The following is a 12,039-nucleotide window of genomic DNA, read 5'->3' as shown; positions in this document are numbered from 1 at the left end:
ACACATTGTATGAAATTCTTGAAGAACTAAAAAGAATAATGGGAAAGTAGAGTGAATAAAATATGTTAGTAATAAATTATACATTTCATGAACTAGAAATTATGATGAAAACCACACTATGAAAATATATTTAGGAAATACGTATTGACATTGCTGTCAAAGTGAAAAAATAACTGTCAGTAGACAAACAAACCTCATAGTATATTTAATTCTCAACCTTGAATTGGTAGGAAGACATTAATTTTGTTGCTAAAGTTAAACCATTCAGACTACATGGTAAAGATATACAGATGTATCTCTGGTATGTAGCTGTTGACAGTCAAACAATAGTTTGCATTACTAGTTTTGCTACATAAAAGCACAGCTAGCTCCCTCTCTTTGTCATGGAAAGAATGAACTTGTGTCTTAGGATGTGATGTACTTATTAGGCAAGGAAGGTGCAAATTTTATGAAAGGTTGCTTCTCAACTGCTGCTGACTACAGTGGGCCTTATTTACAATTTTGAATGAAGAATGTTAGAAAGATCCTAATAGAGATAGTGAGTGTCTTCAGAAAAAAAAAGAAGTTGCTGGACATGACAGCTATCACACATATAAACTAAGTAGCTGGTTTTGATTGTATATACAAAACCTGAAGATGAAGCCAGCTAAATTCCTGGCATGGATGGCAGAGTGGCTCTTGGTTCTTATCCCTAGCTGAGTTACTGTGAGAATGAGACTAAGCTTTCTTGAGGGAGGTGGTCCCATATTAACTAGTTCAGTAGATTTTCTTGTACCCATTCCTATATGAGAGGCTCTTACTGCACTTGGTGAGCTTAAAGAAAAAAAAAAAGAGAGAGAGAGAGAGACTCATGAAGTTGGAAGGAAAAGTGGTGATGGAATGTAAGGAAAAGAATTAGAGAGGAGCAACTGGGATCATTTTGATCAGAACACTTTTTATACATGTATGAAAAATTCAATAAAATAGCATATATACTGTATGTTTATTTCAATTTTGAGAAGTATGTGATTTGTGGACTGGGAGGAAAATTCAAATACAAAAAAAAAAAAAAAAAAAAAAAAAACTTTAGCCCTGTAAAAAAGACATATCATCAAGTCCCCCAGAATAAAAACCAGTGGAGCAATCTGACAGAAGAAAAAAAAAAAAAAGAAAGAAAGAAAAAAAAAATCCATCATTTTGTGGGATGATTACAGAGAGGTTTGATTACAAAAATACTATGTCCAAAATGTAGAAAATCTGATCAAAGAAATGTTTCCAGATTTGTTGTTGTGTAAAAATAAGGCCACGTGAGCAACTATCTGTGGCTGGAATTTATTCACAGGACTTTCAGTTAGAGGGAATGGCTTCTGGTAAAAGAGTAAACTCTGCTATGGAAACTTGCTGACCAAATAGCTGGATTGTTTTCAGTGGGTGCTAGTTTCTCTTTATTTCTGGTTTTCTGGGTTCTTGGTTTTTTTTTTTTGGTTTTTGGTTTTTTGGGGGGGTTTCCTGAAATCACCCTCTTCACTCTTTTCTTTTCAAGCCTTGTAAAAACCAAGAAGAGAAGATTCCCCTACATACTGACATGTTTTCAGGTACAAATATTCTTCCAGCTACATTCAGAAACCACATCGACATGACTTGGAAAATCCGGTATCTGGGAGACTCTCAGCTTTAAACAAATGATTGTGTTTTGTTTCAAATAAGACTAGGAATATAAATAATGAAGTATATTTTCTGGAGCATATAAAATGGGCATGAATTTACACTTGTCCCATTTCTGTGATCGTTAATTGAGGTGGTTATTTACATTCTCCATATAAGTCACCTGAAAGACACAGCAGTTTTATATCCCCAAATTAATTTAGCACCCTGAAATGTGTAATGATGTGTGGACATTAAAATTCAAAGTGTTTCAAAGTGTTTAAAACCATTTTATTAATGTACCACAGATATTTACAAGATCTTAGTAATATACATTTTTTTCTTTCCAAACAATTCTGTATTAAGAATATGTCTTGTAATGGAGGTTGGCGAATGTATTTACATAATGATTTGCTTTCAGAAAATTTCCAAAGATCCATGGATTGACTCATTATGAAAGTGGTTTAATAGCAAAACAGTAAAAAATCCCAACCATTGACAGGAACTGAGTACTGGGCTTTAAAATCTGAACTCCTGTGGAACTCAAACCTGAAAAATACAAACAGCAATAATAACCTCACATGAAATAAGACTGGTTATTTGATTAATAACACAACACAGAAACTATACATTTGTATTTGTCTTCTAATAATATTCTATTACATTGTATTTAAATAAACAACTTATTCTGTCATAGGATGTCATCTCAAATGTAAAATAGAAAAAGAAAAATACCCAAATTTATGAAGCCTACTAAAATAATATTAAAATTGGCCAGCATTTGGTGATCAGTATCTTCTACTTAAAAGCTTACGCAGATGAGAGCTTGAAATTTCTAAAGCAAAAACAGTATTTCTTGCTATCTCTGGGACTGGCCTATTTGGAAAATGGGACTGAGAAAGTTTCAGCTCAGTCTAAATGCTATGATTGATTTCTATGTCTGCCACAGACATAGAAAGAACACCATAAGAATAAATGCTTCAATTTCACTGTTCTAACTTTGAAATCTTTGACAAAAAGTCCTAAATTTGTGCCAGTATAAAAATTATGAAATTATTCCTTTTGTTCTTTTGTTTTCTTCTTCCTTCCTTCATTTCGTTTTTGCTTGTTTTTATTTTATTGTTTTTCATTTTTGAATGAGAAAATAGAACATTATAAAAATGCATGTTCATTGTTAAATTTGACAGATGAGTTAAGGAAAACCTGGTTTGTCACCTCTGGCTCAGAACTGAAAATGGAAACAAACCTTTTAGTTTGTCACTCAACATTTACACAATGATAGGAAAGTTCCCGGGAACGTTCCTATTGTAGCTGCCTAGATTGCAAGTCTATGCCAGAAACAGCAACTTGACTTACTGGACATTTTTGGAATTCTTATTTCCTCACTGCTGCTTCCGTCTCCACCATCACTAACTGTTCTTATTTCAATCAAATAGTCTTCTTCAAATGGAACCAAAAGCTCAGCAGATGTATTATTTGTTTCCAAAATATGAGTTGTACTCTGTCTATTTTGCCTATAGAGAATCTGTATAAAAGGAAAAGTCAAGTTAAGATGGGGCTGGAGTTTGTAAAAGGTTCAAATGCTCTTATGGAGGGAGATAAGGAACATGTTTATAACAATGATCTAATTTATAATGAGTGTGTCATTACCAACATCATACTCCTTGTGGGCAAACATCCAGTGTTGCCTCATCATTAAATTTATTTTAAAGAAGGGACATTTCTTTAATATCTATATCCTTGGCATAGGAATAGATTTATCTTAAGTATGGAGTTTGAATATATTGCTCAAGGGCTTGATATGAAATGTCATTGTTCAGTTTGGAAGCACTACAAATATCTGAATGTGTGTATGTGTGTGTATATGTCCCCAGAGTTAATTTTCATTGCCATTACAGCATATTATTTGCCCTGGACACTTAGAGATGCTCAAGGTACTCAATGATGTTCTTATGAGATTCTTTTATGCTGTTAGGAGCCCACATCACATTCTATCCTAATTTCTAATGTTCTATTTAAATTAGTTATTGATATCAATCATGTATCACATCTGCAAATCTAAAGAGCTAATATTTCTTGATAGCCATAGTAATACTATGGAGATTTAAAATAAAATTTATGATTTATGATTTGGATTTCTCATTCTCCACATCACATTACTCTGTATCCATTACTGAACCTAAAACACAGAACCTTATAATGAAAATTGAAAACTGCAAGACTATTTTCCAAGCAATTTTTTAAAAAAATCCTGATAAATCCATGTAAACAAACTTTGTTTTTATTTGATTGCAACATTGTTCTTTAATAATGTAATTGATATGACTAAATAGAAAACTAAATACTTACTTTATAGCCCAGAACTTCAGACTCATTTTCCATGGTCTTTACATGCTCCCAGTTCAAGCATAATTTAGAATTTGACAGCTTCCAGGCAATATTTGCCGGTGGTTGGCTTGGAGCTTTAAATACAAAGATCAAAATGGATGTGAATTAATCCGTATTATAATGTAGCAACATAAAAAGTAAAAATAAGGCCCCATCATTAGGAGGAAAGGAGAAAATATATTTTATTTTCATTTAAAATATAATTATTCTAATCATAGTAAGGAAATTCTGGTATTCAAATTCTGGTCATTTGGGGATTTTTTTTTTTTTGTGAAAGGCATGTAAATCAATAATGGCTTGCTGAGCATCTGATATTAATTTATTAAACATTGTGGTTGAGTTTACTTACTTCATAATATAGAAAGAGATAGAGGTTTTGGATACTTACTTTTGGAATTGGCTATTAATCAATGAACAAGTTAACTAAATTTAAATTGAAGCATTCTACATAAATACACAGAAGCATACATACTGGTGTTCATTTCTAATACCTTTGTAATATTTAATGTTGTACTACTATTTTAACTGTAATTATCAAAACCAATTCATGATATTTTAAGCAAAAAGATACTAATGAAATATGAAATATATAGAAAAGTTTCTTAAAACCCTACCAGAATGTAGCACTGCCTTAAGAAAAAGAGTGTCATCTTGTAAATACATTCCTCCCGTCCTTCTTATCACATGGCCATGTTGTCTGGTCAGTTTTCCATAGACTACTTTTTGTTCCTCAGTATATGTGTCAGACATTATAACTGTGCACAGTACTTAAGGTTGAAACTTCCTCTACATGGAGATAGCCAGCCCAGAAATCCTAAAGAAAATCTGGTAGTTTAATCAATTAAATGATGAGAGACCTTAATTTGGACACATGTCTATGTTAGTTCAGCCAAGGGTGGCTGTGCCCTTAAAAATATATATACTTTATAATACAAATAATGTCTTGGAACCCAAAAGTAGAGAAAATCTTTACAGGTATATTGATCACTCCAAATAATGGCTACTATGAACCCAAACTTGGGGTCTCAGTACTTTGGAATTAATGCTTTCTTGGGGAGAAGGAGTAGCCATATAGAAGGGAGAATGGAAAATTCCTATTCTGATACAGTTCATCTTTAACAATTTACTCATGGGAATGATAATGTGGCTTGTAGAGTAGGAACTCAGTTGTCCCATGTACACAGCTAACAAGTAGCTGAGTCAAAACAGAATCCTGGCCTCTTGCTTCTCTTCTAGTGGGTTCTCCATGACAACATGTTGCTTTTCAAAGAGTGCGCATGATTATTTTTTTGATGCTGAAAAAAAAAAAAAAAAAAAAAAGAGGAGATTTAAAATATTTCATCTGGAAAGATGAGGCAGAGACAAAACTGCCCAGAAAGACATGTCTGTTTTGAGTGTGAGTTGCTGAGTGAGCCCAGCATTTAACTCATTAGAGCAACAACAGAGCAAATGTGAATTCCTGAGCTTTTTGAATTAACTTCTATTCAGTGTCTTATGTTTCACTTGAGTAGGGTCAGATGCTCAATTAGGGGCGCTGCTGGCATCCCCAAGTCTGCTCCCGATCACCTAACCTTGTTGCAAAATTTGGTGTGTTACAGATAGAGATGTGTTTACTCAGTACTCTCATGGGGTCCAATTATTAGTTACTATACTTTCATTACATTGAAAGATACCTGGTTGTTTTCATGTATTCTTTTATAAAGTTTTGAGGCCATTGATGCCATGTGCCCTTTGATTCTCTGTATCATTAACACCTAGAACAGTGTATGGTTCCAACACTGATAAACTGACAATTTAGATGTACAAATAATAATAATAATAATAATAATAATAATAATAATAAATAAAATAAAAAGGAGAAAACCCACACCATGCAGTCTAAAACTAAAATTGCTCCAAGACATATTTCCTTTGTCATATTGAATATGCAATGGGTGTTGACATGATTCATAGTTGACGAAAGGAGTACAGTGTATTAATCATGCTGTCCTATGATCAAGGTGATATTACCATTGTCAGACCTCCTTCCATATATATTTATAGGGACTAATTTGACTGTCCATACCCTAGATCATTTCTTGACAAAATATACCAAATTGCAATTAAAGGCATAAAATATCTGTGTTTATTGCACTCTTAATACATGCCAAATTATATTTTTTATTTATGATTGGCTTGTTGACAACCATACTGTTACAGCTATCTTAATTTATCCAAAGTGGATTTTATAATATTTTCTTCAGCTATAAAAGAGATAATATAAAAATTCTCACTAGATATCAGAAAATTAATTATCTAGTATACTCATTGGACAGATTTCCTCACAAAAATTCATCAACACTAACAGCATCCTGTCATCAACACACTGAGCACCTGCAAATTCCGCCATTCAATGTCACTGGAAGGGTTTTTTTTTTTTTTCTCTGCAAATATCATTCATTTGTTGCTATTTTTTTGTTTTTGTTTGCTCAGTAAAATAATTCCTTTCAATACAGAGTCACCTGTTGAAGTAACATGCACAGAAGCAGGGAGCTGAGTTTCACTACCTTGAAAGACATACAGTAGTGACTTTGACAATAAACTTGCCATTGATATGTATGCCTTTGTTTCTTCAAACAGATAGCAAAACATCCCAGGGGCACACCATGAGAAGAGTTCCTTGGTATGTATGACCAGTTACAAGGATTACTTAGAATATTTGGCTTCTCTTGCCATCTAGAGGGTAGGAAGACTAATTTTGAGGTCAAAGAGCAGAAAAAGTTGCACCCAAGAGCCCTAGTATTATCTCTGAAATGAAAATCATAATTCCTGGTTCATAAATTTCTCAGTTCATATGAAATACAATAAGAAGCCTTCTTGACTTTGCCAGTGCTTCATATTAAAGTCTCAATGACTATTACTTGTCCCTCCTAAGTATAATGGTTCTCTACTGTCCTGTTATGAAATAACCAATATTCAGTTCTGTGGAAAGTGCTTTGTCAGTAATAATATGACTCCGACATTTACAAATGATTTTTATCTAAATAAGACTAACATACTTTGAAGATCGTGCCTTTGTGACACTGCTCTTGAGTTCACTGACTACTTATGAAAGGAAAATGCCCCAAAGGGTTCTCAGTTAACTTCCTGGGAAGTTATGGCTTATGACCTCTTTTGTCTTTATTTTATCTTAATTTAGAAACATGGGTATCAGTGTCATCTATCTGACCTTAGAAACAACAACAATGACAACAAAATGACCAAAAACTTCTAAAGGTGTTTTCAAAGCTATCAGCTTAATATTAGCACTATTAACAGGCCATGTTTGATGTGGAGGATTAAGGCACAGACCAAATGTTTTGAATAAAATTAAAATTTCTGATATATTAAGCAAAATATTTGTTGTACATACGTTACATAACATGTTATGTTGTTTGTGTCACACTCATGTATGGTAAACTCAACACACAATTTTTCTACTTTGCTTTAATTTTTACAGGCAATTTTTAAAGACCAAAATTGTGTTCAATTAATGAAGTGACAGAGCGGCATTAAAGTAGCCCGTCCCAGCTCTAATGGTTTCTCTGTAATCAATTTTTCTGTAGATGGCATTTATATTCAGCTGTAGTTCACACTGTGAACCCAATTCAAAAACAACTTCTTATGTTACACTTCTAAGTAACAGCATGGGGTTGACATTTGGGCAAGAGAGAAAGAACATGAGTGCAAGATGGAATAAATGCTTAATGCTTCCTTTATGTCTAAATATGGATTGATTGCATATTTACAGCAAGAAAGAAGCCAGTACAGAGTGCTAGTCAGTCAATGTCCAGGGCCAAATTGAGCCAAAATTTGCAAACACTTTCTGTTGCAATGTCTGAAAATGACTTTCTACAGCAGACACTGTGTTTTGTTTATACTTTCCTCTTCCTCTTGCAATTGATGTAAACATTTTCTTTGTAAATCTAAGTGTTATCGAAGTGATGCCTGTGCCAATCTCAGTGCATTTGCTGTAACTCTTGCCTGTCCTAAAATTGCATTATTGTTACTAAGGTGCAATACTTAAAAGTGCATTATGTGTATTTGAAAATAACTACCATAGTAACATCATCACCACTATTATTACTTTAAATAGAAATGAAAATGTGCTTCTGAAGACTTATATTACCTACATTTGTAGAGACATGTACATATAGAGCTCTTTTGACACTTAATATTGGGCATAAAATTATCCAAATACACACCATTCTCCACACTCTTTCTTATGTGTATCTTAGCCTCTTGTTTTCATGATGATATTTCTGAGAATATGTTGTGGTTTTATTTGTCTTTCTCTTTTTCTAGGTTATTTACCCTATAAAAGAGAAATTTTCAGTTGGCAAGAATACATTAGAACTTATGACTGTATGTGACTCATGGCAGCATTATTCACTGAGTAGAGGACAGAATCTTTATATTTAAAAAAAAAAAAAGTAATAAAGTTTTGTCCTCTCCACAGCTTTGCCCCTCATGATAGCCAATCATGAGTTGCAGAGATTTTGGTAAATGTGAGTTCTCGTTTTCCTGACTTTACAATGAAAGAGCAAGTACCAAATTGAAAATCTAGATGGTGACAGTTCCAATGTGTGATGGATGAGGACTTTTTTTTTTGGCAGCTACCAGTATTCAGAGGTGATCTTGATGTCACCTCAAGGACATGGAAAATCAAAGTTAAATTCAGGATGCCACTTAGAATCAGGACTGTCTTCAATGTTTCATTAAAGTCATTTTACCTCTAACACGTTGGGTGTCCTCGTATGGCCACTGATGAAATTTCTCTTTAAAAAAATCATAAAAAGAAGCTAAAAAGTAGCAGTCTTTTTGTTTCTTTTAAAATGGAAAAAAGAATTAAAGTGAAATTTTGGGCAAAGTGGTGTTGTATACATGCCGCCATGAAAGGAGCCCTCACTGTATCTTAGCTATCATTTCTCTGTTATGTATGGTATATCCTTGGTTCTCATCACAGCCTCCAGAAGTCAGCATCATCATCTACAGTTCTGCTTTTCAGGTACAAGTATGTATTCATAGTTATAAAATTAAAAGACCTCGTCTGAGAAAATAGCTGGTAAAGTGGTTCTTCACAAGCATTAGTTCAATTCTCAGAATTTAAAAATGCCAGATATGGTGGTACATACTAGCATACTCTGGAAGATGGAACAGGAGGATCCATGGTCTGGCTGACCAGCAACTCTAGCCTGTGCTCATTGTAAACTATAGATGAATGAAACACTGTCTTAGTGTTTTCATTGCAGCAACAAAACAACGTGACAAAAAAGCAAGCTGAAGAGGAGAGATTTTACTGGCTTGCACTTCCACATGGCTGTTCATCACCTAACCCAGTCAGAACAGGAACAGAAACAGGAAGCAACCTGGAGCCAGGAGCTAATGCACAAACCATGGAGAGAACTGCTTAGTGGCTGGCATCCCAAGGCTTGATCAGCCTGCTTTCTTATAGAACCCAGGATCAACTGCCCAGGGACAGCACCACACTCTATGGGCAGAGCCTACCTCCAATGGTCACTAATTGGTAAAATGCCTTACAGCCGGATCTCATGGAGGCATTTCCTCAATGGAGATTCCGTCCTCTCTGATGAGTCTAGCTTGTGTCAAGATGGCACACAAAACCCACCAGTACACACACTCTATCTCAACAAAGTTGGATGTATTCCTGAACGTTTCCTTTGGCATTCACATAAACATTCATCCATGTGCACAATCTTCACACATACATGTAACCTCCTAGAAACATACACACAATAAACATATTTACACAAGTCAAAAACATAGTGTATGGATGAGTTATCCCCTCTTATATCCCCTACCTCTCTTACCCTGGTGTCCTGTCCCTACTCTTTGAACATTGTTTTGAAATAGCCCAAAGTTAAATGTACTCTCCTCAGACACAAATACATGGAAGAAGGCAGTTGGTAGTGTTGTAAAAAGGACATTTTTCCTGTTATTAAGAATATCAGGCCAGGCAGTGGTGGTGCCCACCTTTAATTCTAGCATTAGGAAGTCAGAGGTAAGCAATCTCTGTGAACTGGAGGCCAACCTGTTATACAACACTACACAGACAAACCCTGTCTTGAAATCCCCAAAATAAAACAAATAAACAAAAAGACAAAACTATCAGGAACTCTATGAATAGAGAGTCTATTTATCTTAAAGATAAATTTAAAAGAACTAAGTTGTGGATTTACCATTTGGCTGTGGGCAACACTGTATCATTTGCCCTCTACAACTTTATCAGGTGTGGTTTTCTGTAGTGGTCATCACCTCTTACAAGGAGTCTGTGTTTGATAGGAGATGAGAACTACACTTATATGTGGATTTAAAGATGAATATTTAGAATATAGTCAGAAATTATGATAGCCTAATACAATGAAGGACGTAAGTTTTCCTCCAAGTTCCATTACTTCACTGGTGTCAGGAATTGGTTGGGTTTACAATACAAACACAACTCTTACACCTGTGGCCCAGGGATCATTACAGAAAATGAGGTAGCATGAATAAGAGACAGCAGAACAGGAAGACTGCTGTGAGACTGTGTCTCCTAGAAATTTGAGAGACTAGGCTACACCCATGAAGTCTAATCAGTGTGGCTTCCTAAAGAAGATCTGAACACAATTAAAATGAATCACATGCTACTGAAAGGGGGGAATTGGAGTCTCATCCTAGACAAAGAAGGACAGGAAAAGGGGTATGCTTAGAATAAGAACAGTCATCTTCCCCAGGGAAGAGTGTCACCTGATATTGGTTATCCACTACCGAATGGTTAGCCCTAAGTCATATACCTATAAGTGACATTATACAGGCTGATCTGGTTGTATTTATGTATTTAGGGATACGCATGCATGCACACACACACACACACACACACACACATACACACACGGGTTGGGAGAGAGAGCGAGGAGAACAGGAGGTAGATTGCAGGTGTTGGAGGGAATAAATTGATAAAGGGAAGGGAAGCAGATAATGCATTTTTACTATAATTTCAAAAATAAAAATTTAAACCTCAGAATATCAATTAGTTCAATATGCAATGGCTGCCCGAAAAATGGCAATTCTTATAACAATAGACAAATGAACCTCTCAACTTTAGTCATAGAAATCTCCCTTAAAACAAAGGGAAATGGATATAGACCTTTGACTGCCCAAGATGCAGAGTGAGATTACTGTGATCTTAGACTTAAAAAAGTAATAAATACCACATCCTCTAAGACTCATGAAACATTATGAAAGAGGGACTGGAAGTATTTAAGAGCTGAGATACAAAAAAGAGCTCTAAAATGACATTTTCTACTATAGACATTCAATGCAAACTTTCACTCATGACAATTGTGTTTATCCACAATAGGCTCATACAAGATAAGTCCTGACAACAATAAGTCATGGAAGCAGAAAGGGTTTAGTAGGCCTCACCCTTTACTGCTGAATTATTGGCTACTGATATATTCTAAGATGTAGGTATAAGGGTCTTCAATATTTTATTCACTGATGAGTCTACAAGTATCCAAAGGATAGCTTTAAAACAAAGGTTACAACAATAATCTGATCAAATTTAGTTGGTTGGGAAATCAAATAGACAGACTTGATTGTGTGAGAGATATTTGTGAGGATAGTGGGTCGGGAAGGGAAGTAGGTTTATGGGAGGTAATGGGAGTAAGAATGATCATTGTGTACAGGTGTGAAATTGTCTAAGAATAATTTTAATGAATAAAGATAATTTAAATACAAATACAAATACCCTCCAAAATACCCACGAATCCCCCTAGAGAGAGAGAGAGAGAGAGAGAGAGAGAGAGAGAGAGAAACACAAAAGAAAATATAAACAATACAAATCAGGGTGGGAATGTTGGGGGGAAAATACCTCAATTGATTTTCTGTCAAAAGAGAATTTGAGTATTTGAATGAAAAAAGCCAACATTGTGAAGAGGAAAATGAATAATTAGAACAGTGGTCACAGGATGTGGGTATTTTAGCCTCACAGGCTCACAGCTTAACAAC

General features: G+C 34.8%; 1 protein-coding gene across 1 annotated transcript in view; it reads right to left on the bottom strand.

Moving 5' to 3' along the window:
• Positions 1-1,900: 1,900 nt before the first annotated feature.
• Positions 1,901-12,039, bottom strand: part of Cntn6 (contactin 6) — a 197,064-nt gene continuing 186,925 nt past the window's right edge. Inside the window, exons 18-20 of the mRNA XM_051203481.1 lie at positions 3,973-4,085; positions 2,980-3,148; positions 1,901-2,172 (exon numbers count right to left, since the gene is read on the bottom strand). Coding sequence (XP_051059438.1) covers positions 2,075-2,172; positions 2,980-3,148; positions 3,973-4,085 — 380 coding nt within the window. The 3' untranslated portion in view covers positions 1,901-2,074. The remainder of the gene's footprint in view (positions 2,173-2,979; positions 3,149-3,972; positions 4,086-12,039) is intronic.

This window comes from Phodopus roborovskii, unplaced genomic scaffold (genome assembly GCF_943737965.1).
Source record: "Phodopus roborovskii unplaced genomic scaffold, PHOROB, whole genome shotgun sequence".
Lineage (NCBI taxonomy): Eukaryota > Metazoa > Chordata > Mammalia > Rodentia > Cricetidae > Phodopus > Phodopus roborovskii.
This window is presented reverse-complemented; position numbering and strand designations above follow the sequence as displayed.